Below are 27761 nucleotides of genomic sequence, written 5' to 3'. Positions count from 1 at the left end.
GTAATGATGGTAATAGAACTCCTCGCCTGCTGTTAGTGGTGACAGCGTGAAATTTGAGCAGGAGAAATGGGAGGAATCGGAGAGGGTTTAGATCAAGGGGCATTCCTAATTATTTTTTGAACATCTTCAACAAATATTTTTCAAAAGAAGCAACTGTCAATAATCTGTCATCCCTATAAACTCCTCTCTCTTCTCGAAAAGAAACCACTCAGACGCGTGTCTAATTCATTATTTTGACCTTTGTCTGCTTGGCAGTGAGAGGGGATCTCTTTTGGCTTTAATTATTCACCGTGCTAAACACCTCAATTAAACAGATTGCGATGTCAGCGTTCACCCCTCAGCAATCGCGTGTCAAAGTCGGGTTTCCCTTTCAATTCGAAGTCACCCTTCGCCAAGGCAAGGAGGAGGATATGTGCTGCACTGCATAATGTACAATATGCGGTGGCACTCCCTGAAAGACAGGGACAGGGGCAGGGGCAGGGCAGAGCAACCCCATAATGGCCAGCCCTCGAACATACATATTTGTATTTGTTGTCCCAGTGCACGAGTGCGCCAATTTTCCAGGCACGCAACAGTTTTCGCCGCAAAGCGCAGCATCCCCAGGTTTGGAAAGGAGGGAAAAAGGGAAAGCCCATCCCCATGATTTTCCGCTCTTCTCCCCATGGCTATAGAGTTGAATAAACTCGAATTGCCGGTTGCACGGGGAGAAAATAAATTGGTATTAATAATAAATAAGGTGTCTGGTTGGTACACATTCTATAATATTTATACAATTTATCAAAACGAAATAAGGAAGTATATAGTTATTTAAAGAAGGTTTTATGGAACTTTACAATTATTAATTTATTTATATTTTAGGGTGTTTTTATTCCCTGATATTTTTATTTATTGAAAATAATTAAAAATCAATGATATATGACCAAAAATTTCCTGATGAAAATGCACATATTATTCAAGAAAGAAAACAATAAACTCAAGATGACATAAAGGGAATATTTCATCACCATATATATCATTGTTTTCCTATTTTCCCTTATGTCTGTGTGTGTGTGGAAATCTCTTTCTTTGCTGGATTGTTCCCATGTGGGGGAGTTGTGGAGACACAGCGGCTTCACTGCCGTTGTCAATAGTCGTAAATCAGTGAAAGACTCCAGTGGGAACACACTCGACTCCAAGGGGAGCTAGGGCAGCATCTGCATCTTGCAGTGAATGCGCCTATTACCCCAGATTAGGGCAGCACAACCCTTGAGATACGCGGCGGCATAACGAGCCCGTGCAGTGCATCCGGCAGATACGCGCATCTGGTGGAGCGAGATACAAGTGCAGGGCGACAGTAGTCACCCCCTAACAGCAACCACAGCGCCCACGCGCATGTGCAGCTCATTCTTCCCTCTCTCTCTTAGTAACAGCTACCCACTCTCACCTCTCTCTCTCTCGCTCTGTGTGTGTGACTGGCTCTTTCTCTCCGGGCGACTGTTACATTTCGATTTGGGTTTTTGTTTTGTCGTTTGGTTTTCTGTTTTCAGTTTTCAGTCTCACGTTGACCGGTGAACAGAGCGACCAGGAAAGCCAAAATAAGCCACCGAATTGAAAATCGTGCAGCTGACCGCTTTTTTGTTTAAACAAAAACCGAAAAAATAACAACAGTAGTTGGTTGTGTGTGTGTGTGTGCAGCGATGCATTTAAATAGTTTTCTGAGCGCAGCATAATACCGCTTCCGTTCTGCACCAATTGCCACCGGCCACCACGCCCTCCCCCGCTGGCACAACAGGCAACAGGAAAATAATTTCGGTTTTTCCAGTGTGTGTTTTTCCCCCAAATGTTTAGCAACAAAGTTGCCCCGAAACGAGGTCATTGCATTCCCAATTGCCGATAACAAAAAGTAAAAATATACATATAAAAAAACCGAATTTCAACAGTAAAGTTCAAAGTTAAGTGCAGTGCATTTACTGTAAATCGTAAATAAATGAAATATGTAAATTTTCCACTTGAGTGAACCAACATGTGTAGTGTGCGTGTGTCTTGGAATTATAGTATAAAGTATATAGTATCCGTATCTCTCGGCCCATAATTGCATTCCGGCAGCAACTTGTTATCAGCGCGGCTGCTGCGCTCTGCAATCAGACTTCCACTTGAACTATATATCCCCTCTTTATTGGTCTTTATTGGATTACCAGTCGAGAGAAGCGGGTTAAGAGGGTACAGTGGACCCACTGCATATTGGATACAGTGGATATTTGCAGAGCAAACATTTGCTTTAGCCAGGTGAGTGGGCAGCCACAATGTTGCTGCATCAATATCAAGTGTAAGTGAGGAGGATGTTGACCAAGGGATTCCAGGCTAGGGCATTGCTCTCGTCCGGGAATTGTGTCAGTGTCCACCCACAAAAAAAAAATTATTGCTGAATACCCGCATCTGAGAGATACAAAAAATACACAGAGAAATATAGGTTTTAAACCATATTAGTAAGATAATTTTAAAGAAAGATAGTAATCGTGGGAGGAAAGATACTGATAAAGACAAAGATCACAATGAAACTTATTTAATCAAAAAGCTAAAGACAACTTAAGTCGATATTTAGCTTTTGGAAACATTTAAAGTTATATTGCTAATTGATAATTGTATCAGAAGAGCAAAAGAAATCTAATATCTAAAACTGATAAAATAGAAAAAGAACAAATCTATTAAAACATTTTTGAAGTTCAGAAATATAAAAATGAATATAGACAATTTAATGATAAGCTATAAAACCTATATTTAAAACATTTTATTATAAACCTTTAAACCAATATTATTTTACGGTTTGATTTCGAAATACAATGGATATAAAAACGTATTCTACGAGAAATAAAAAAGACCCTGAGATACTATCTCCTTTCAAAGACTTTTCCAATAGCTCTTTAATAGTCTCCATATATTTCTCTCAGTTCATAAAACTCAAACATCTCACAGCCCCCCCACAAACAACGATTCAGATATAAATCTATTCTATTGAAATCTAAAATCAAAGACAAAGCGAACATGCGAGGGCGGCAGATAAAACGGATTAACATAACATAAAGCGACAACAGCACTTAAAATTAATAAACAAAAGTCAATGACTGTTGTTGGGGGAGGGGAGGAAAAGTCATGCATATTCCATATATACCATATAGTAATGTGATATTGGGCCCAAGTACGGACTGCGTCTGCTATAATGGATACTTGTGCTTAGATACAGATATAGTGGGGGCCAAAAGCCGCATAATTGGTGTACGGTTTCCTAACTAGATCGTCGCAGATTGAGCCATAAACCCGATGATACCGTTAAAGTCATTGGATTGCCATATCTATATCTCTATGGCAGCTAATTAATCAGCCCAGCCGCCGCTATTTGGGGTCACTATCTGTCATCGCTCCGTGCGGGGTGTGAACTATTCGCAGTCCCAATCCGCAATCCGCACTTCAGCAATCCGCACAATCCGCTTATCAAATGAAGCCCAAAAGTGAGCGGATTGAGACGCAAAAGCGACAAAAAGATAATGGTCAGTGGATTTGGACTTGGGAAAACAAAAGAAGTTCAACGCTCGCGGCAACAGTTAGCCTACAGTGAACCCCCGTTGGCTGCGATGGCCGTTGGTGATAAGCGCGTTCTCGCATTCGATTCGTACCTGCGATCTTGGCCACACCGTGACCAATTTCCCTGCCCTTTTCCGTTTCTGAAGGGAAAGCCCATGGAAATTGAGGTTCTATTTAAGGGGGGAAACCCGGAAGGGAGTGCCAGTTGCTGATAGAGGGAAAATACAAATAATTTATGGCTAATGAGAGGGGAGATGGAATTCTAAAAACAACTCTCTTTTTAATAAATTAATATATATATTTTTAAATGCATATAAAAATATATATTATTTAACCTTTATTTTTTTATAAATATATTTCTTAATTTTAATCAAAAAGCTGGCTATAAACTTCACCTGTAGCTAAAAACAGCTGAGGGGAACCTTAAGAACAGCTTTATTTTGGCAATTGAAATTCCTTACCTGGAACGATCCACCCATTGACAGCTGAAACGGGGATTCTCCAGCTGGCTCCAAGCTGGCCCACCGCCAGTCTGGCATAATAATAACCCTGAAAGTTTACTGACTTCCGCACCAGCAGCAGCAACTCGGCAGCAGCAGCAACTGCAGCAGCAGCAGCAACTTGCAACTTGCCGTAGGCAGAGCTGGATGCGAAGTGGAGGCGCTGGACAAGTCCAGGGGCAAGGGCGATCAGGATTGGGATCGGAATGGGGATCTGTGGACACAGATACATACAACATGTGGCCATATAGCCAGAAGAACGGCTCACGTAGGTGGCGCTTGTGTTGTTTATGTCGAGGAGGAGGCAGTGGCGACAATGACATGACAGCAGCAACACTAGCAACATCAGTCCGACTTGCAACACCAGCAGCAGCATGGCATCTCTATGCCTTGCAGATTGCATCTGTGTATTTATCTTAATTAGGCGGGGCGTTGGCCCAGGTAAAAAAGTCATGAATCACTACCGAGCTGCCGCAGTGACATGTGGAGGAGCCTAAAAATAGCAGCTGCATTCGTGGTTAAACTGTTAAGAGACGCGGCGTTATTAAGCGGGAATATGAATTCATTTAACCGGAGCTGGCAAAACGTTTTTAGTTATGGGATAAACAACTTGTAAAGCACTGCGAGAAAAAAAGGGTTTATGGCTAAAATAGGTAATTAAAAATAATTGCTTCTCATAAATATATCAAGATGAAAAGAGTTTTAGATTAAACAAAAGAGTTCTTATCATGAACTTGACTTTGAAACAATAGAAATATCTTCAATCTATCCCCTCCCAAAACCCCTCTACAAATTCTAAAAAAATATATGTACATATTTAAACTCAGTTCCTATCTCTATTTAACTGTCTTTACATTTTGTGGAATTCCTAAGCCGTTATCCTGAAACCAATTTCCCATAGGCCAATGGCAATTAATTAGAAATCGCTGAGCTACGAAAATTGATTTTACTTAATCAATCGCCTAACACACACACTCAGAGCCAGACTCAGCGACATCGAGAAAATGACGCTTTAAAAGTTTTTCGCTGTTGCCAAACGCACCGAAAATTAATCAAGCGGTAAAGGCAACAACAACAACAAAGTGCACATCGAAAATCGAATACCAACAACAACAACAAGAAATCGAGGAAAATCGAATTTTATAGGCAGCGGCGCTTGAATGCCCAAAATGCATATCGCTTGGATTCCAATACGAAATTTACCGTCGCATGGCATTTATTTTTATTTTTATTTTTATCTTTTTTCATTCGTTGTCGCTGTTGCTGTGCTGCCTGTTACTGTGGCTGTGTTGCCTGATTTTATTTTCAGTTTTGGACATAATTTACGTGATCATGGCGCGTCGATAACAAGAAATTATCGAGGCGCATGCGCGCAGAGTCCGCGTCGATGTTGCCGTTGCAATCGATGTTGCGCTCGACGTGGCGCTCGGTTTCTAATTGTTGCGCGCGTTTGTGAAATTTATTGCGTTTCGATCTTATTTCTTCTCCACTTGTTGTTGTTGTTGTTTTTGTTGTAAAGTTTGCCACGTAACTGGCAAAAGGCGCAAAAGTCGAGGCTTACAACTTCATTTCGCTGCTGCGATTTGGTAGACGCGATATGGCCAGCAAAAGCGAAATTTATTTTTATGTTAATGGCTCTGCCTGGGCGAACGCATTTCGTGAAAGGAAAAGCGCAATCTCAAAAAAATAACACAAAAGTAAGGTTTTGCCAGAGGGGGAGGAGGCGAACTCAGTGGGCGTGGCAGGGGCAGAAGCACATGTTTCCTGTTCGGCGCATTGCTAAGCGCTGACTTTCTGACTGTCTGAGAATCAGAATCACATGGAACAGCTGCGCTTTGTTTTCAGATCCATGAACCAGGCTCTCTGACAGCCTCCCGCCCAAGTCTCCCTCCCCCATCTACCATCTCCTGCTCTCTCCCAGGCTTCCCATAATAAAATCTGAAGGAATTTATGGCCTGCATGGGGTGAGTCATCGCCCCGAAGGAACATGCATCACTCTCCAGAGTCCGGATTTATCGGGGCACCGTGTGAACGAACGAAAGTGCCGGCAGGGTAATCGATACGCTGTTTGTTGTGACAGTGCAGCGATAAACATCCGCTCCGATTAGTTTTTATATTTATTTTTTTGGCAACCTGAACCACACCGATCGATCGATTGATGGGATTTGCTCAGGGATCGGTATCCCAGGCGCGGGAGGAAGTTCTGATTCTGCAATATTGCCAATCTGATGAGATCAAAGAAAAAATTCTACACAGGGAAATGAATGTATGTGAGATAGCTTTAAGGTGATTTTCGATGCAAAAGTGATTGGTATATATATAAATATATTTCCCTCTGATGTTCTCTGAGTGTCTCACCTTTCCATTTTAGCATCTCGCACTCTATAATCTCCATTAGGTCTTCGCATCTGCTGCATGCAGCACATAATTTGCGCTGTGCGTTGCATCTGCGACTTGGCAATTTTGCAATCATCGAAATGCAATTCGAGTGCAATCATTTATCTGCCGCCTGGCTGGCTCAATTTTTCATTTTTCTTTTCGATCGCAAGTCCTGCGAAAGGCAAATATTGAGGCGCAGGGTGGAGTCTGGAGTCTAGAGGAGATGGCGTCCAAGTTGGAGTCGCGGGAGACAATCGATTACCGCGACCGGACTGTGGCGCAAACGTAATCAGACAAATTGAATTTGCGGCATTCTAATGTGGCCAAGGCTGCACTTTGCTATTATTTATTTTTACTTTTATTTATATATATATGCATCTATTTTTGCTGTTGCAACCGCGTGGCTACCTGGTTCATGGCTGTTGCACATTTGGCGCCTTATCGCCGCTTTAGCATCTGCCAGCAAGTTGCAACTTGGAGCATGGACAACGGCAATGGCAACCTGAGAGTAGCCGCCGGCGGTGGCAGGTTTGGGTTTTTAGCCATAGCAGGAAATGAAAAATTGGCAAACATGCCACGCTCTGCTCTCCGCCACACAGACATGCATATGTTGGCTTTCCGCTGGATTTCCTTTTAGTTTTCAGTTTTCCTCATTTTTTTTTTTTTGGCCGCGTGTGTCTCGCATTTCATTTGGGGTGTGTCGCCTGCAGCCGAATGCGGCCACTTTTGGCGCACTCACTTAACCCTTGAACTGGCAACATTGCATTGTTTTTGTCGCGGCCGAAAACGTGATTAAATTTAATTAACATTTGCTTCCTAAAAAACTTGTCCGTTCGATGTGAAATTTAGTCATTAGTTGTTGTTATTGCGCGACCATTAGCGCAGACACGCCCACCTTTGATCACGATCCGAAGCGGCCTGCAGGTGCCGCATGTTGTTGCTGCTGTTGTGGCTGACATTGCCATTCAAGTTGGCCAAAAAAAAGACTTAAAATCGGAGTTACATCCCAGCACGATTGAATTAGCATAAAGCAAAGGGGGTCGAGTCACAAATCGGAATCACCGATAATGATGGCGTGTCGCTGGCAAACACACGAAAAGAATTTAATTAGAAGCCAGATGGAGTGGGAAATTCTGTTCTATACTGGCTAGGCTTTTCCAGGTCATCATCATCCGACTGCCGCCACACGCCACATGAGTCGAGGAAAGCCTGAGGAAAATGCAGTCGTTAAGCGAAAAGCTTTGCGGCATGTCAACACGGCCTTTGCCGTAAATCAAATGCGCAGAGTTCTTTAGATCCCCACAGAAAATCGTAGTACACTGAGGAAAAAGTAGCCATGCACTCCAGTTTATAATTTAATGTTAATTGAAACGAATAAGGAATTTTAAGGATCAAAGATAATACACATTGAAGCAGTCAGAACTCATTAGGCATTTCAGCTTGGAAAATGTTTAAAACTTTTTAAGGACTTTAATCCTTATGATTGCATGATAATGGATTGCTAATAACCCTAATTTCCTTCCTGTGTAGTAATCCCTAGACCAAATAACAGACCCATTCCCTTTGCCCTGGCACAATTTGTCCGAGGAATGAGCTGAGGAATGTCGCAATCAAAATTTCAACATCATGTTGCCTCAACAACAACAGTGGAAAAACTGAGAGGGGAAAAGAGGTGGGGGATGTGGGGGAAATGGGAAAAGTGCGCCCACGGAACTATTTATAGACGCAGTCGATCGCCAGTCCATTGGGCCAAATGTTTCTGAATCTCAAGTAGATTCTGGATCTGGATCTTCTCGGGCATTGCACAAGCTCAGGGAGGCAGGCAGGCAGACATAATAATGGAAATCGAGGGCTCCCAACTCACTTGGAATGGGACTCTGAATATGCTTCTAATTGGCGCAAATTATTGAAAAGATCTTCTCCAGATTGTAATGATGGGAGAGAGAGGAGAAGCCTTTGAAATTGCCAGCAATTTGTTCTGCCTTCCCTGGGACTCTGCAGACTGCATAAATCTTCTATTTGGTTTGCCTGCTCTCCTCTGACAATAAAGTATTAAATTACCATAAATTATTATTGTGGAAAGGCATTTAATTAGAGAGCCAGACGCCAGATAAAATAAAATAAAGGGAATCCCAAAAAAGGGGAGGAGAAATTGAGGAACAATGGCCAAGGCTCTGACACTAAACTTGACCCACAAAACAGAGATAGAGTTGTCTCTTTAATTTTTTTATGCTTCAATTAGGCAGCGAGAACTGAACTTTGGAGCTATTATCAGATTTTTGTTAGGAACTTTTGGTGCACAGCAATGATATATTATTTTGTTATGAATCAGAAAGCGATGTAAATATAATTTAAATAATATTCATATTCTAATATTCATAGATTTACAGACTTTCAAAGAGATTTCATTCATTTATTCATTAAAATATAGTAAATAATTACAATTATAACTCGCATAATATATTCTCAAAATTCTGTATTATATGTTTTATCTCCAACTGACCTTTATTTTTTCCGAGTGCCATCTTCAATTGAGCTTGATGAATGGACCGCGTGTTTTAATTTTGCTCGAATGTGTGGCAATGCCGGACTCCACTCAGATCTCCCATGGAGAGCGACTGGCCCCGATCCCATCCGCGGAGGTGGTTCCTCCGTGGAGCCACTAATTAGTCACAATTTCCAGAGACATGGACAGTGTCAAAGGTCCAGATGAGTTATTTTTAGCCGTCGTGTGTTGCTGCATCATGTTGCTGCTGCTGCTGCTGCTGCTGCCGCTGCGCATGTGCAACCAATTATTAATTGCATATGCAACATCGCTGCATTCCTGGGGCCTCGGTTGGGATCTGAGTCAGCGGTTTGCTCCATGGCGCCGATCCTCGTCAGAGGCGTCAACGGCGTGTGCCCGTCGTCGTCGTTGTCGTCGTCATTCCAACCACAACGTGTAGGTGGATTGACTAATAGCCGGGCCAGAGTCTCTCTCCTCCGCAGGGTAGACAGTGTGCCATAGAACCTCGCAGAGGATCCCATAAAGAATCCATAGAGTATCCAACGATCGGTGGATCTGCTGCACTTTCTTGTCGCGCCCCTTTTTGCATTGCTTATTAAATTACAAAACAACGGCCCACACATAAATAATCGTGGAAAGCTCTTCCCTGGCCGGGCATTAGATGATGGCAATAGGAAATGCCTGCCTCCTCCTTGGTGCCCATCTCTGGTCCCAGCTCTCCATCTGGGCCTCTATGTCTTATGAAAAATTCCTAGCGCTTGGCGTCTATAATTAAGCGTGAAATGTTGCTGGCGTTACGCCGCATTCCTTGAACCGAGTCTCGACTCGAGCCCTTCGGCTATGGCAGCGTGGATCCAAGACCACGAGAGGAATATCCAGGGACCAGTGCACAATCTCCAAAGGCACAGAGAGAAATTGAGGCTTTTTCTTAAAGAAATATAGTGATTATTGCAAACTGAAAAGCCAAAGATACATAATGAAAATCGATTAAAAAGTAATAGCAAAGTTATAATCTTTAAAATTTGCAAAGGCACTCTTTCTACTATAGTATGTTGCAGTGTCATATTCGTAATTTCATTTCGATGTACATCCCTAGTTCTCAGTGTGGTTTCCATATCCCAGAGATGCAGACAAAGGCTAAGGCCAAGAGCAGGCACTTTTATGGGTTCCTTGTGCGCCGCAGCAGCAGAAGCAGAAGCAGCAGCAATTCTTATTAATTGCAAGTGTCCGCACTTACTTTGCAACATGTTGCAATTAGAATCTCGGGCCGAACCGAGGCCTGCTGCCTCTTTGTTGACGGAAGTCAATTCAAATTAAGACCCCCGAAGGCTCCAGCTACAGCTTCAGCTCCAGCTCCACTCCTCCGTGCTTGGTCCTCGGCCCAAGAGTTCAACGATCTTGGTGGAGGGAACAATGCTGCAACATGCTGCAAGTTGGGCCAGCGAAAATTGATTTCTCTTGTTAGGGCTTTAGCGCTTTTTCGGATAGCCATCCGAGCATTTAACCGGGCAGTAATTAAAATAAATTGCCTGCCCAGCGCGGCCACGTCCAGCCACATCTAGTGTTGGCCATCTAACGCTCCAACGGAGCTGTTGATAGAATTGGCACTAGTCGGGACTTGGGACTCCTTGCTCCTCATGGCCATCAAATTAAAGCGCTAAATTGTTGCTCGCCTTTTCCTGTCTTTCATCACGCCATCGTAGTCCCCGGCTGGTTCAGGTTCATTAACATATGTTTGCCAGGGGATCTGGCAGGGATCGGGATCGGGGTCGGGATCGGGACTGGGAACAGCCTGGCGAATGGGGCAGTGAAACTTTATGATGCCACCAGACCAAGCCCAACTCGAGTTGCAGATGCTGCTGAGCAGAGTCGCGAGTCGGAGTCTGGCTCATCAATTAAAGAAGTGGCCATAATTTGATTGTCTTAGCTGTGGCCTGACCTGCTTTTTATGGCCACGCCGCCAGTTTTCCACTTGCCAATTACGGCCATGGCCAAAACAACAACAGCTGCCACACCGCCGGTGGTCTCTGTGTGTACACCGATCTTGGCCCGAACTGGATGACTGTCGATGGAACCAAACGCGTTCTGCGCCTCCTTTGGCCAGCGGCATATTTTCGCTGGAAAATCTGTGAGCCACTTGGCTCACTTGTCTCCGAGAGCATTGACCATTAATTGATGCCTTTCAAAAGCATTGACATTGGATCTAGCTGCGGCATGTGGTCCACTGCCTTGGGCGGTGATCTGGCACAGCCACTCCGGATCGCAGATCCGATCCTAATGGGGCAAGGCACCGCATTCCATGGATGCGGCCTTGCTAAATAGGGGCATCTGTCGATCCAGAGGGGAATGGCTTCCCTTTGCCGTGATGTAACTGAAGGCTTTAACCTCTAAATATCTTGTATTATATATAAGCCAAGTTTCTATTTGCTTCCAAACTGAAGTAGTTTCTTTATCTCTAAAGTATTCCCAACTTGTTTGAGTTTGTCAACTTAAAGAGGGGGACCTTCGGTGACCCCAGACCACGCCCTAGACTTAAGCCTCGAGGGATTGACTTGTCATATGGACAGCCAGCAGAACTTGTTAACAATGTTAATAGAGATATAGTCGTATCTGGGCCCGAATGCAAATTTATCCAAGCGATGCGATACGCGGAGCAGCTTGTTTATGGAGCTCATTAGCGGTAAGCCATTACCAAGAAGCCAATGCGATCTGTCCAGTTGTCCAGTTGTTCAGTTGTCCAGCTCCTATCTAGAGTCAACAGTGTGCCCTCGAGTGGTTCCAGCACACACTTGGCCCTATCTGTGAGGTGTCTTGGCCTTCAAACCAGACAGACCCGACTCCCCCACTCCGTAGCCATCTCTAGAGCCAGCTCCACCTCCGTTGCGAGTGAGTGATTGACTGACTGAGATGGTAACCCCGACTGGGTTACCAGTGTGTGTCGCCCACGTAGATGCAAGATTTTTCGGGGACTGCAATCCAAGCACTTATGCAATCCGTGCTCCACATTAATCAATCAGGGAAAAGCCTAAGCCCTGACTGACATTTCCTGCGTGCGATGTGTGTGCGCGATATGGCGGGTTTGAAAAAAATCGAATTGATTTCGAAAGCGAAAACCGCACGCCGGCCGAACTTAAACCGCATGGAAATGTCTGCCTGTCCGCGGAGATTAGCGTTTCTTGGGTCATTGTATTAGCGTGGAAAGTGGTTAGCATATGGCAGTGCCAGCTGCTAATTAAAGCCGATGGCCATCGCCTTATATAATGCGCCAGCCTGCTCCTTTCTAGCGGTGATGTCTCCATTTGGCTTGGAGAAATCGCATGCAGGCTTGCAGCCCTTGAACTAGCCATATTTGGCACCGCCATTCAGGCCAATGAACTGGATTTGACTGTGGCTGTGGCTATATTTAGTAGTGTTTACACTTTTATGCATTTCTCGCAGTTGCCATTCATCAACAGACACATCTCATCACACTGCACAGACGTCCAGGAGATCCTCCGAAATGCCAGAGTCACGTCAAAGTCAAGGCGGGCACCTCATTGAGAGGGCACCAAAGGAAGGGAGGTTCCCCAAGAACATGTCGGAGTAGGCCTAGGCCCAGACCCAGCACCGCCCCTTCATCTTCCCGGGGCTGAAGTGCAAAGTGCAACAGCTTGGGCTGCTCCACTCCACTTCAGAACACTCCGCTCCTCAAGTGAAGTGTCGCCTGCCAGGATGGCTGAAAGAAAAGAGAGAGGCACAGTGGATCCACAACCAGCAAATAGTTACTAAAATTACTGACTAAACTGAGCTTACTTGTACTATATTATGAATTAAAATATGATCCTTAAACTAGGATTACTTGTAAGTCAACGATATACTTCATAAAACGAAGTTTAGCTTCGGGAATCAACTCTCTTCAACCACTGTACTCCCGAGGAAGCCAAAGTTAATTTAGAATCAGCAGTCAGGCTATGTTTTATGAGATTTTAGCACTTTTCAGCCATGGCATGTTTCGGCCTGGCCGCGGCTGTTTAATGGATGTCTGCCCCATGGAATTTAGCACGTTTTGCAGCTCCACCACTCCAAGGAAAACTAATATGCCAGCCTGCCAGCCTGCCAGCCAGGTCTTCGCCGGGCCGTGTGACATTTATGGCTTCCCCAACCTGGTCCGGGAGTGGGTCTCCTGACCAGAGTCTGGCTTTGGCTTCACGTGCAAATATGAACAAGATTTATAACTTTTTGGCGGCGACATTTTCCTAGATTTTTGTTTGCTGCCGCTTTAAAAGGATTTCACTTTTCGCTGGAAACGGAGGAGTTAGAGGAGGAGCCGGAGCTGCACACTAAAAGCAAAAGTTGCCGTGTTATTTGCCATTGCGTTGGCCTGGATGAGCAGCTCGCAGCTTGCAGCTAAAGCATCCATCGTTTAAGTGGATCCATTGGATATCCAGCAAGAGGCTAAAAATAAAAACCAAATCCATTGCCCTCGGTGAGGGAGCGAGATCTTGAGGAATTTTTATGCTTATGCGTCTGCAAGATTCGCTCAATTTCAAAAGAATTTCCATTGGGTTGCTGGAGGAAAGCGGAAACGATCTTTAATCCTCAAGAAATCATCAATGGATTCTTAAGGAACATTAGATGCAATTGGCTTCTGGGAGGAGGCTTAATTTTAATTGTCAAGCAAGACTGCGTTTTGTTCTACAAACTTAAAATTAAATTGAAGCTATACAATTAATAAATAATTTCTGGATTATATGAGTGAATAAAAGTATCTCTTACTTTGAATTCTCGAACAAATAATAAAATAAAATTGCTTATAGAATTTCAAAAAACATTCCCATCTCGTAGTAAATGTGGAAAATTCCCCATTTTATTACTATGCTTGGAGTTTTCCTATTTTTGCTAAAACATATGGGCCATTTCCTTTGCAATTTCCACGTAGTTTTCTCCCCACACATGTTTTCCCTACACAACACTCTTGCCAACCTTTGCCTGCGGATTCCATTTCCGTTTGCCTTTCGGCTCAGTTTCTGTTTCTGTGTTGGCTTCTGTTTATGGTAATATCGTTTGAGTTAAGAGCCCTGTTCCAGGTTGTCGTCTTATCGAGGGAAATGTGTTTTTAAGTCGCGTTCAACGGCGACGCATTGAATAACATTTTAATTGGTAGTTGCAAAATGCGTGCCCATAAGCCAAGACCCAAGGGGACACGTATGGGGCTCGGTTATTAGTCTTGGTTGATAAGGTGTGCACAGCAAGAAATGTAGTGTTTCTTAAAATTAAATATTAAGGGATAAGTTAAGGTAGCTTTATGTATATTAAAAGAGATATTAAGAGATCTCAAAACATATCTAACAATTTTTGTGGTACTTATGATGAGATACGACACAAAATATCAATAACACACTACTAAATCGATTGAGAAATCCTTGGTCGATATATAAATAGATAATTTACCGTTTCGATAAATCGATATTATTTGTAATATATCGGTTTAATTTTTTATACATTTATTTACAGTACAGTGTAAAGATGACTAAGTGATTCGGATTAAAATGTTCCGTAATTTTCCTGATAATATCTGCGATATATTTTTAATGTTTCTAGATTCAGTAAATTACGATATTTTCGATATGATATTAAGAATGATATTTTTATCGATGTCACCACTGTGAGTTTTCTTTTGAATAGCTATTCCTAGCCCTGAAATTGAATCGGCTTCAGGGAATCAGGGAAACCCACAGTTTTCTTCTCCTCCGCTTAAGCTCGACTCCATGAAACATTTAAATATTTCTCTCCCTGTAACGGCTCCCTAAACACCAGACTAACCATGGCGCCAAGCCAAGTCGGGGCCGAGGCAAAATGAAATGCCGATTAAAATATCAATTGCCAGACGCGGACCTGGGCCATCCATCGATGGCGGCGACTAAGCGCATTAATTTAATGCTCTCAACAGCTGGCCGCGCATAAATAAGGTGTCTCCGCTCGGCATCCGTCGCATTCGATTTGGATTCCGATTCGGCTTCAGATTCAGATACGCATCCAGCAGATGACAGCACTTTCCCTTGCGTCGAATAATTCAGTGAGCGACTTGCACGTAAATTGCAAATCCGTCAAGAGAGCAGCTGCATCTTCGAGGCTCTCGAGGATGACCTTTAGCTGCGACTATTTTTAGCCACAATCGCGTAATCTTTTGGCCAGTAACCAGGGGGAGCCTTATGAAATTGTATCAGGCCCGCCATAAATTGCCGGCTTTGGGAGCTTGTCCCAGGTGAGGCGGGCCGAGGTGAGGCGAGTCACTCGCCGGGGAGTGGACACCTGAAGCCGCTGCTGGAAATTACGACCGACTCGGAATGGCCGGCTGCCATAAGACACTTTGTCGCCGGGGCATTAAAGGGATTTGGATTTTGGAATGGGTCTGGTGGAAAATGAAACCAACAGACGGGTCTCGAGTCTCGGATCTCGGATCTCGGATCTGGGGTCTAGGGTCTCCTTCTCCTCCACATCCACGACAATATCCACATCCACATTCTGGCCCTGACACCCTTTCTGGCCGTGAGCAGGCTACTCCAATTGCAAGAAAAATAAAAAAATGAACAAATTGCAAATTGCAAATGGCAAAATGACAGAGAGCTCACTTTGCATTGTTTCGCCGTTTTGGACAGGCGTCTGTGGGGCAGAATTTGTTTGAGCACTCCGGTTGCCGGAGATTGCCGGCCAGATTCCAGATTTCAGATACCAGATTATGGCCAGGTCTGGGCCAACAGTTTCCCAGGTCTCGGCGGAATTATGCCATAAATAGTTTTGGAACGGCCACAGCTGTTGGCTTTTAATTAAATGCTCTCCGGCAAGTGGCAGTGATTATAGCCAACATTGCAGGCACAGCGAAAAAGTTGTCACTCGAAGTTTTGAATATTGTAAGGAAAGTGTATAGATAATAACAGATAATTAATTAAATTAATTATTAAAGAGGGGTTCTGTTGGACTCAAAAATATGCTTCAGAAACCACTATTGAACACTTAAAAAAATGTATCTAAAAGTGATGTATTTTGGGTACCAAATCCAATATAAATTTACTGACTTTTAATTCAGTTTTAAGTACAAAGTCAGATAACCAATTCCTAGCTAAATTTCTCTGATTTATCTTTTATATCACCCATCTTTTCGCTCTCTGTATGGTTACCCATTGGGGAACCTGTCGGCACGGCCCACGTTTTGGCAATTAAGCAAAACGCTTCGCCGTCAAACTGGGTCAGCCTGCAGGATGACGGCTAGTATCTGGCAATAGGAAAAGCTACATATATAGCATCCATGCATCCAAACTGTCTATTGGCCATTCCGGTGGAGTTTCTGCTCCGTCTGCGTTCGCTCTCTGCCCACGCTAAATAATCAGACAGAATGATGGAAAATTAAATGTACAAATCATGTTTACGACTTGTCGTCAGTCTCCCCGAAAAGGCGGTGGGCGTGGCAGCACTCATGCAAACTAATTGTTGTTCGTGGCTTGGCAAAATGTTGCCCAACATGTTGCATCGTTCAGCATGTTCCAAACAGCAAACTGCGAGATCCAAACTCCAGGCCACATTGACACCATTCGCAATTAGGGGAAAAAGTGGCCCGTCGGCTACCGTGAATGAGAGGATGCTCATGGCTCATGGCTCATGGCAGAATTCGAATAGCTGAAAACCAGCTCCCGGCTCCCGGCTCCCAGCTCCCAGCTCCCAGCTCCCAGCTTCCAGGTCCAACGATTCAACCCGGTAGCCGGCGAACGTGGGCCGCAGTTTTGTCTTGAAAAAGTTAATTGCCTGATTTGCTCAGCCTCGCCAGCGGGAAGTGAGATGTATGGGCTGTTATGTTGTTAGCCAAATGTGCTAAGCGATAATCGCATAAACTGTGGCCTTAATGAAGTTGCCACAAGGGAGAGGGGTGGTTGCGGGAGGAGGCACTAGCATGAGCATTCGCACTCGAAGAGGCAGATGCTGAAATGGTAGAATGCAGAATGCAAATGAAATCTCCTGCCTGGTATTTTATTTATAGAATTTACGATCTTGACGATAAGTGCAATTTTAGGGTCTTTGTGTTGGGCGTAAAAGTAGAGAAAGAAAGAGAGTTGAAGTGTCTTAAATTTTTCATTTAAGAAACATGAAAATATAATAAAAATACTTTTAAAAATTCATTTCTTATTCTGCCTCAAAATGTTGCCTTAATGGTTAAAATGCAAAATTAATGTTAAAATTGCATTTTTTGATTAAGAATTAACAAAGATCTTGTTTCGAAAAATAACCAATGACCATCATCAGCATATTTTTTAACATTTCTCTGCATATTACCATGTTTACCTATCAATTTTCCTATTTAATGAGCTAAGCTAGAATTAAGTTCGCAATTCGATCTCGTTTTTTCCATGTGTGGAACAAAGAGCAATCATTAAAAGTGGCCAGCATGCACTATTGACTATTGAGTGACGCGATCTATAATTTATAGATCAAGTCTCCCTGTCTCGATAATGTTATTAAATCCGCAGTTGCGAGAGCTATTGATTAATTGAACCGTTTGTGAGAGACGATGAGCAGCAGGCTGCTCTGGCTCTGCGGCTTGGGGAATGTCCATGTCCATGCCAATTGCCGTTGAGTCGGTTGGGTCGATGTTCTGCGTCTTTTGTCGATCTTGCCAGGCTGGTCATGTTGGTGTTGGTGTTGCCTGTTGCCTGTTGCCCCTGTTGCCATGTTGCTGCTGCGCGTTGTGGTTTGTGCCATGTTGCGTTGGCATATCAATTCACATGTCAGGCCGCCAGGCAGGCGAACAGCAGCAACCTACTTATTTATGCGGCCGACCAGGCCGAGTTACCAACTCCGACTCCTACTCCGACTTCGACTTTGACTGCGACTCCGATTGCGATGCCGAGAGCAACCCGAAGCCGGGCCAGAATACTACTAGCACTGCACTGACTGATGGCCACGTTCTGACCGCGGCTCGTTGGCCATGCATCCTGCGGCTAAACAACTCAATACATCAGCGCTGTCCTCCGTCCTCCGTCCTCCGTCTGGCGTTGTTGTTTGGCCCCGGCATAAATCATTTTATGCAACAAAATTATGGCAAATATCGGAGGATTACGAGCGCGTGTGTTGCGTGGCCATCAACATGGCAGCACCTCCATCGATCGATATGGATCGCTGGGGTATTGAATGTGTTTGGGACTGGGAATGGGAATGCAACGCCCACGGGACACGCGCTTTGAAAATACTTTAACCAAATTAGTCATCACTCCATGGTTCCTTTTCATAAAATAAATTAATTGAAACTACTTAAGGTATGTAAGAAATACAACTAAAGTACATTCTCTTACGTTTACAGGCAGCACCACAGAGTTGGCACCTTCGCTGCTGGGCATCTACGACACCTTGACGAACAGCCTGAGCGCTGGGCCCACGACATCCTCCTCGTCGGCGACAACCCACGAAGCGAAGGCCTCCAGCAGCGGGGACTCGACGCCCAAGCGGAGCAACAGCAACTGCAGCAGCACCAGTGACACCTCCTCCAACTCCTCCTCCTCCGCTGCGAGTGTCTCCACCAGCGATGACCAGAGCGCCAGCTACACGCTAGCCAAGTCCAGCTCCCGGTCGAGCCACCCGGGGCCACTGCCACCGCTTCCATTGGTGGTAGCGGGTCTGCGCGATGAGCCCGACGGCGCACAGTTGAGCCGGCTGGTGGTGCAGCGGAACCAGAGCCAGAGCGGCATCCACGGCAGCAGCGGCAGCCTCGCCTCCAGCGGCAGTCGACGGGGCAGCAACATTCGCATTCTGTCCCCCAACGTTCACCGGATCATCACGCACTCGGACATTCAGCCCGTTGAGGCGGTGTCCATCGAGGCACTGCAGCAGCAGCAGCAACAGAACCAGAGGAGTCCCACCCAGGGACGGTACATCAAGACCCACAGCAGTGGATCATCACCGGTACAGGGCGCCGGTTCCACGCCCAAGCTCAAGCTCTCGCACATACCGCTGTCCAAGATCACCGGCAAGTTGTCCACGCAGTCGGGAAGCGAACTGGTGGCCACCTTTGACTCCAGCACGGAGTACCTGCAATCACTGAACTTTGCGGCCGCAGAGAAACTGAAACCAGGAGCAGACAAGGACGAGGATCGGACGCCGACGAATAAATCTGTGCCAGGAACGCCTTTCCACTTCGATGGACATCCGTTCCAGGCGACGCGCAAACTGACCCTACCGCGGTACGACTCCCAGCAGAGCATCAAGCTGATCGAGATGGAGCAGCTGGCGGCCACCAGTGTGCAGTTGCAGCAGGCGAAACCAGGAACGCCCGGAACGCCCGGAACGCCCGGAACTCCAACTACACCCACTCCCAATCAGAACCAAAAGCCCAGTCCCAAGCCCAAGGAATTCGTATGCAGCGAACCACTGAGTCCGGTGGATATAGTGGACACCATCAACTTTGATCTGGTGGCGCAGCACATCGAGCGCCTGACTCTGGCCGATCCTTGGGCAATGGACGGACCTGGCGAGGAGCTCGTAGAGGCGGTTAATAAGCCGCTGGTGAGCAAGCCGCTGGTCAGGAGCAGTTCCGCTGCCTGCGCCTCCACGATCTCCAGCTCACCGTTGCTGACCTATGCCCGCACCAAGAGTCTGGGCGCCAAGGCCAGCACCTTGGGCGGCGGCGTGCCCTTGAAGCTGCCCACCGCCGAGCAGCTGGCCGAGCTGGAGGAGGCCAACAAGCTGTCGGCGGAGAGTCTGGACAGGCTGACCGACATTAAGCCCAAGTTTGCCGCCCGACTCAGTGAGCTGGCTCGACTGAACAACCGGCCGCTATCCTCCTCTTCCATCTGCTCAACATCCTCCAGTTCTAGTTCCGGCTCCGATCAGCTGCTCAATGGCAAGCTCACGGCCACCTCGTACTTGGCCAGCGTGGAGAGTCTGGCGGAGAGCGAGAACGATCTGGGGGACTCGCACCATCACCATCCGCACCATCATCCGCCCGCCATGAGTGTCCTGGAGAAGACCTGCCTGGAGATTGTGGACTCGGAGCGCAGCTTCGTCGAGGATCTGGGTCAGGTCATCAAGGGGTGAGCTTTATCTATATATTTTACATCCAGAAAGTATCCCTAACTAATATGTATATCCTTGGGATTTCAAAGGTACCTCAATGATTGGAAGGAGCGCGCATGCCTGCGCGTGGACGAATTGCAAATACTCTTCGCGAACATTGAAGAGATTTACGAATTCAACTCGATGCTGCTCCAGCGACTGGTCAACACGGGATTGGAGCCCGGCCGGATTGCCAGATGCTTCATTGACCTGCGCGATGGCTTTGATGTGTACACAACCTATTGGTGAGTATCTGCATAGAAGGAGAGGGCAAGTGACTCATGAAAAATTTGGGGGAAATCCCTAAATACTCTCCAAGTCGCTTTGCTGAATCTTATCAGTAAACGTACCTTGGAAACTTGGGTCTTATCAGGCAGAACCTTAAAAAAATTACTCACTTAAAGCTTATCGCTCACATACCAAGTTCAGTCGTTAGTTATATTTAACATTAACTTGGAAATTATTTTATCTATAGCTACTCTTGAACTAGATTTCTCTTTACATATTTGAAATAATTTAAATGCTGAGTAATTTAATAAAAACTAATATTTAAATTACCACTCTACTTCGTCTTGTAGGAGATTCCTGGCTTTAAAGGTTCCTTTGACTAACATTAACGTACAAATAGGTTCTGCGAAATATACCACAAGACTCCTGACTTTTATCTACATATTTGCTATTTTTACATTCATATATAATCATATATCACAGAGTTTCATAAAAGTATCTATATTTTAAATAATAAATATCACTAGACTGTGGTACTCTCCTATAATTATATACAATAATGCCTAATCCTGACGCTTGTTCACACATCAACCTAATTATGAGGCAAACTCCCGCAGCGACCTGGTTGTTCCTGCTTTCAGGGGAGCTAAGAAAATATAAAAAACATTGCAACCATCGCTGACCATCGCCGCAAGGCGTGTTCGCTCCATCTTCGATACTGTTTCTGAGTCTTAAGCCAAGAACGGTAACGACCAGGCCAAAAACGATCTCGATAGGCCAAGCTCTAGCTAGCAGCATGACACGAAACGATGGCCAAGACGATGGCTATGGCGATGGCGATGGCGATGGCGTCTCTTGGCAATCCAGGCACGCCATGTTCCATTTAAACGCTGACGTTTACCTGGCCGCGATGCCAATTTGGAGAGCTTGGTCCGATGGCCGAAGTTTGATTTGTCGCCCCCAATGACACGTTGGCATACATCATGCGCTGCCTCTGACTTCCTGACTCCCCCGAATCCCATTTGAAATTCAGATTTAATGCTTCGCTCGATGATGAAGACCTAAAAGCCCATGTCGCATGTGTCATAAATCCACTCTTCTTCTCCTTTCCGCAGCACAAGCTACCCGCAGGCCATCTCGCTGCTGACCAAGCTGCTCCAGGCCACCTACACCTACACACTGCTGGCCTCCACGCAGAAGGGACTCCAGCACCGGCTGCCCCTTGGCTCCTACCTGCTGAAGCCAGTGCAGCGCATCCTCAAGTACCATCTGCTGTTGGACGTAAGTGCGGGGAAAGTGGGTGACGAGTGGCTGCCAGCTACATGACTTTCCACTTCCTCTTCTCCTCCTTGCAGAGTCTCCGCAAGCACTGCGACTTGAAGGAGGTGGCCGAGGCCCACGTGATCATGCGCCAGGTGGCGCACAACATCGACCAGGTGAAGCGCAAGCAGGAGCAACAGAGTCGCGTCAAGGAGCTGTCGGGGATACTGGACGGCTGGCTGGGACCAGGTGAGCAGTTATGGGAAATGCTAGAAGGGATCATACGTAACCATGTCCCATTCCAGAGCTAACTGTCCTGGGTGAACTGCGACAGGAGGGCCTGCTGATGGAGCAGCACAACAAGCCCCGCCTGGTGCTCCTCTTTGCCACGATGCTGATCATTACCAAGCAGAAGGAGGACGGACGCCTGCAGTTCAAGACCTACATATCGGTGAGTATATATACGTATATAATCCTCTCGAGTCCTACTCCTAATCCCCGATCAATCGACAGCAAAACAACCTGATGCTGAGCGAACACCTGCCCGGGGAGCCGACCAGCTTCTACGTGATTCCCTTCGACGAGCCCCGGCATCAGATCAAGCTGACGGCCCGGAATCGTGACCAGAAGCGCATCTGGACGCAGCACATCAAAGGTGTCATGCTGGAGAAGCTCGACATTCCCATGCGCGCCAAGGAGCTGGTCTACCAGCTGGGCAACGAGGAAGGTGAGCGCTCCCCGCCTGGATTGCCTGTTATAACTTGGCTTAGCTCTAGGGTTTAAGTTTTTGTTTTACTCTTTTTTTGTTGTGTTTTAGTTTTTGTTTTTGTTTTTCCTGTTGCTGTTATGTTTGTCATGTGGCCAAAAAAAGAAAACACTTAACGATTCGGATTGGGGACTGCACGAGATGATGAAGTGCCCACAGTTATGCACATGCGGGTACTTGTTATAGTTGGGTAATGCCTGTCGACCTGTCGTCGTCGTCGTCTGCGGAAGGAAAGTCACAGAGAGAGAAATGGCTTTAAAGAGGGCTTCTAAGGGTCCATATAGCATTTGCCATTGAACTAGAATTCTATAATTAATATAGGTATTATGTAGATTTTAAAGAGACGTGTTGATTAGAGAAACAGGCGATTGAGACTACCATCTTGAGACTTTTCATTATAATATAATAATTATAACAACTGATCTTGGGCTTGAAAACCTTTTAAATACTACTACGATTTAGAAATGTAAATACCCTTAAAGAAAAGGGTAGTATCATATATTGAAAAAAAAAACATATCCCGTTTAATATCACATCAAAATGATCATATATTATCGTAGATTATGCTTATACAGTTTGATATATTTAGCAAAAACGTTAAATGTTAAAATATATCAGAATTTTGATAAATTAATATATCAATATAGCTATACATTCTAAGATTTCTAATTGAAAAACTGAAAATTTAAATGAAAAGAGCTTAACTCCAGAGAGTATGCCTTACCTATTTAACTTTTTGCTCATTTTCTCTCTGTGCACGAAGGTTCTCCTTACTCCCAACTTATTCCGATTGGGAGTAAGAGCCACTTTTCTCTCAGTGTACTTATGATTCGCACGCTCCAGCTGCGGCGACTGCGGTGAAGTGACATAACCAAGTGGCGACTCCAGCCAGCCTTTCGCCAAAATCGTGCCAAATCTGTCGACGCCTCGTCGGCCGGGATTTGATTTATTACTTGGACCCAATGTAGGCGAAATTTTAATTGCGAACCTGGTGTTACCATATATCTATATAAATATATTTGTAGAGATATATATCTGTGCAAAATATCCGAATCGTTGGGGGTTTCTTTAAGCGGTCCTCCTCCTCGGCGCTTAGGTGGTGTCCTAGGCTAGTACTAATTTTTAATGATCTGTGTAAACTGCCAATTTGATCTAACTCTACTCTATGAATTGCTATATGTTTACCGTTGTAGTACTACCAGTGATGCATTCTAAAACTAAACACCCCAAAACAAAGAAACGAAAAAACTTTGACTAGTGTTTAAGGCGTTCGTTCTAAGGCTAAACCCCACACACAACCAGAGACTGAGACCGATATCAAATTACCAACCAAAAAAAAATATATATATACATATACCATGTTATATAATAAATCCAAACCGATCAGACAGAAACTAAGGGCTGTAGACAACTGTAAACCCCCAACCAAGTACATCTAACTGTAAACATCCTAATCGTAATCGTAGTACTCTCGTTAGCGTAACGTAACTCTGGTGTCCGAAGAGCCTAGTAAGTATAGCGTACTTGTATCTGGATTGTTAGCTGTAATTGGCCTCCTTAACTCGATCGGGCTCTGTGTTTGTTTGCATGCATTATCCCTATTCTCGATAAATAAGTCCCCCATAATCGAACTGAGAACGAACTAACCCACTAACCAGGTGACTAACTTTAAAGGTTACCCACTAACCCGTTCGAGCGCATGATCCTTAGTTAGAATGCATCCTCACTGGTGTATTGTTTATCACCCACCTCCTGCCTCCCCTCATGTCACTCACCTCCGCCGCTTATCATTGTTCTTGGGAAGCACAGCTGCAGCCTTCGACTAATCCTCCTTACCCAATCCCAGATCGGACGCCGGATCGCAGCACCTGGAAGTGGAGCCTCCACTCGGGCAGCAACTCCACGCCCACCTACCTGGAGCGGCGCAATGCGTGTCGGCGCAGCGAGATCCGGCAGCGGAACTCCAAGTTCAAACGGAAGACGGTGACCAACTCCAGCTCCTTCGACAGCTTCAACGAGTCCTTGGAGGCGGAGCAGGAAGAGCCCAGCCAGGAGAAGCCATCGAAGCCTCTGTCAAGGAACAACAGTCTGGATGACACGGCCTTGCAGAAGCTGGCCGCTGCCATGAGGTACCGCAAGCGTGATACCTCCGTCAAGGAGGAGACCAAGTCTCCGCCCAAGGAAGCCGCCTGCAAGTGCAGCCAGGAGTCAAAACCGGAGCAGGATCAGCCAGATCCTTGCACCTGTATCCTGCGGGATCAGCGCAGTCGGAGCACCAAGTCACAGTCTCCAGTCTTCAGCTACAAAGCCCTCAAGGAGCGCAGCAAGTCGGTGCCCCGGATCGGAGGCTTCAGTCTCGACGAGGAGGCGGAGCGGGAACGAGAACAGGACGAGGACAGCGCCGCCTCCTTGAGGGGCAGCAAGCCCGATCTCAGCGAGCGCAAGGCCAAGGGCAAGGGTTTCTTCGAGGTGCGACAATACAATCACAAGACAATGCCCAAGAGGATCGCCACCATGAAGAAGCAGCGGAGCAGCACCAAGAGCTGCTCCAAGTTCTACATGGATCTCAGCGAGTTCGACAGCAGTAGTGCCACAGTGCTCAAGATAACCGAGTCCACGGAGGAGTTGCGTCCGGAAAAGGAAATTGAGTTAGCCCAGGAAGCAGCCACCTTGGACGAATCCTCGTCGGATCAGTATTACGGAACCAGGGACCAGGCGGAGACGGAGCTGCTTTCGCCGGCGGAGAAGTCGAAGCGAGACGCCCAAATCGTACTGGACTTGCTCAAGAACACCAAGGAGTTCGAAAGGATGTACAATAAGCAGCAGAAGCGACGCGAGAGTCCTGTGAGTCCCGTCCAGGACATGAATCGCGGTCCCTTTCAGCCGCCACCGCGTCCGCCTTCGAGATCTCCGCCCCCCCTGGAACTGGAGGAGCAGCTGAAGCAGGCCAAGGCAGACGCCGTCGATGCTGGGCGAAGCGAGGAGCCTATCTATGAGACCCTGCTGCGCAACGTCCACGTCCCCTACAAGTTCTCTCCCGTCATGGGACGCGCCAAGTCGGCCCAGCTGCTGAAGAAGCGCTCGAAGACAGCTCCGCCGGCTCCGCGACCGGAGTCGGACTACGTTACGCTGGTCTACTCGCCGGACGGAGTGCTGCAGCGCGTGGGCGAGGAGACGGTACAGCGGGACAGCTGCAGTTCCTCCTCCACGTCCACTTCGAGCTCTTCCCATGGGTCCGGCTCCACGCTTAAGCGCGACAGCCAGAGCACGGTGATCAACCTCTCCATGGAGGCGGTGCCCAAGAGCCTGGTCTCCGGCTCGGGTTCGGAGAGCTCGTTGCTGCCGCGTGCCCTGAAGTCCATTGACAACCTGACCATGGCCTTCGGTCGCTCCAATCGTCCGCCGGAGCGTCGTGTGTCCGACGTGAGCGAGATGTGCCGCCAGAGCGTGCTCCATCGCCAGGGCAGCGAGGCGGTGGGTGAGCGCATGGCCCACGTGGACTATGCCGATCCCAAGACCCTCTTTGGCCTAGCTCCACTCCTGAACCACTCGGAACGTGACTCGGTCTTCTCGCTGACCTCCTCCTCCAGTGACAGCATGTGCGAGCAGCAGCGCAAGCAGCGTTCGGGCACGGAGCAGACTCCAGCTTCCTCCGGTAGCTTCGAGTACGAGCAGCAGGTGGAGGACAGTCTGGAGAACGACTTCCGGGACTCGGCCATTTACAGTGATGACAACAATGACAAGCGTCCCGGGGACTATGAGCTACATCCGCGGCGTCCCACCAGTCCACCGCCGCCGCCGCCTCCCCTGGGACCACGTCCGCACTCCTCCCACTCTCAACATCAGCCCCCACAGATTGCCCCAAAGCCCCCCAAGGATCAGCTGCGTCTCGGAGCGGCGGGTGGTGTCATCGTCTGCCAGTCCGCCTCCCGCAGCTGGGTCCTTCAGCAGATCGAGAACTTCAACAAGTAGGATGAGGAGTCCTTCAAGCGACTTCTCTCTTCCCCTTTTTGCCATAAACACAATTCCTTTATAATTTGTACATAGTTCTAAGTGTCTGTACTATTCACACACACTTTGTATGCAATTCTAATCTTAGATACTACATTTAGTCGACTGTTTTATGTTTAGAACCTAGTTGCATAACCGCAGAGTCATTTAATAAAATTTGTAATCACTTTGAATATTGTTAAAAGAGTGTTTTTTTTTTTGTTGTAGATTGTGGTGGGAAGTTAAAAAGAAAGTAAGTTTAAAGCTATAAATTTTATTTATAAAAATATATTGGTTTAATTGATGAACGGATAACGTATATTAAACCGATAACGTTTTGAAAGAGAAAAATAAAAGCTTGGATTTCCACAACAAAAGCTGAAATGATTAATAAATATTTGATTAATAAGCGCCTAATCGTAAATGGAGAACATTAATAGAAGCAATAACATTTCAATTAGGAGGAATGAAATTGCTAATGATTGAGAATATATGATTAATAATAGGTAGGTAGGTAGGAAATAGGTAAGGACTTTTTAAATTTAGCTACGGATGACATCGATTAATACGATAACACTCCGATAAGGATGAAGAAGTGTTTTATTTTATCCAATGAAAAGCTTTTATTTTCCCCTGGAAAGTAGAGCTTTAGGATAATTTGGAAACCAAACGCTTTTTCAGTAATAATTTAGGACTTACATCAAGCTTTTTCGGGCTGCTATAAATTACATATGCCAGTTTATAATTATGGTGGGTTACAACTGTTATAAGGCATCCGCTCGAAAGTATGCAACTAAAAATAGCTCGTATTTCAGCTCAAAAGAATGCAATAAAAATATGACCTTGAATTATATATATTTATTCTGTACATTTTTCTATAGTTTTAAAAGCAATCAAATAAAATTTATTTATATATATATTTAAACTCTGATTGATTATAGTTAGAATTATATACAAACGCATGCGAGTTCTCTAGAGAGAAAATACTTAAAGCTTAATGTAAGCTCCAAAATAAATTTTAAAAAAGAAAATATTTGAAATTTAAATAAATTACCGTTACTAAGTTTATGTAAATATATTTTTTATCCTAGAATGTTTATCGAATATAGGGAGAATGAATTGATAGTTCGATATATTAAGTAGATTGTGCCGGGTGATAAACAATGCTATTTTATACCTTTAATTTAATATATAAAACGAAATGCTATCCCTTTTTTAGAATCCATTCCCCCACCCCTTCGATTGTGAAATAATTTGATTTTTAACATTTAGCAATTTGCATTAATTTTAATGAAAATTCTATTACCCGCTTAATGGTGTGTCATCAAGTGCTCTTGCCCCCGCACCTTAATCGTCTGATAATTATGTCGCAATATAATTTATAATTTGAATGCCGGATCCATCGCATAATCCCTTCATACGAATCAGGAACTTTTCCGGCCGTGGCATAGCCCACCACTCATTATGCAAACGCCGGACCCGGAGGCGGCAGGACGAT

General features: G+C 45.6%; 1 protein-coding gene across 2 annotated transcripts in view; it reads left to right on the top strand.

Annotated features, from left to right (window-relative positions):
* The window catches only part of GEFmeso (Guanine nucleotide exchange factor in mesoderm), a 57626-nt gene extending 31169 nt beyond the window's left edge, over nt 1-26457 (top strand). Inside the window, exons 2-8 of one of the 2 annotated variants that reach the window (XM_020959672.2) lie at nt 18272-19997; nt 20070-20264; nt 21363-21528; nt 21603-21756; nt 21813-21958; nt 22021-22234; nt 24120-26457. In XM_020959672.2, the coding sequence (XP_020815331.2) occupies nt 18272-19997; nt 20070-20264; nt 21363-21528; nt 21603-21756; nt 21813-21958; nt 22021-22234; nt 24120-26245 (4727 nt within the window). In that variant the 3' untranslated portion in view covers nt 26246-26457. Of the gene's footprint in view, nt 1-18271; nt 19998-20069; nt 20265-21362; nt 21529-21602; nt 21757-21812; nt 21959-22020; nt 22235-23466; nt 23668-24119 lie in introns of those variants that run through there. The other variant, XM_086838411.1, reaches the window with a different exon arrangement.
* Nucleotides 26458-27761: the final 1304 nt, after the last annotated feature.

The sequence above is a fragment of the Drosophila serrata genome, unplaced genomic scaffold (genome assembly GCF_035046125.1).
Source record: "Drosophila serrata isolate PLE 108 unplaced genomic scaffold, ASM3504612v1 contig_347, whole genome shotgun sequence".
NCBI classification, from domain to species: domain Eukaryota; kingdom Metazoa; phylum Arthropoda; class Insecta; order Diptera; family Drosophilidae; genus Drosophila; species Drosophila serrata.
Note: the sequence above shows the minus strand (reverse complement) of the source record. Positions and strands in the feature narration are given on the sequence as shown.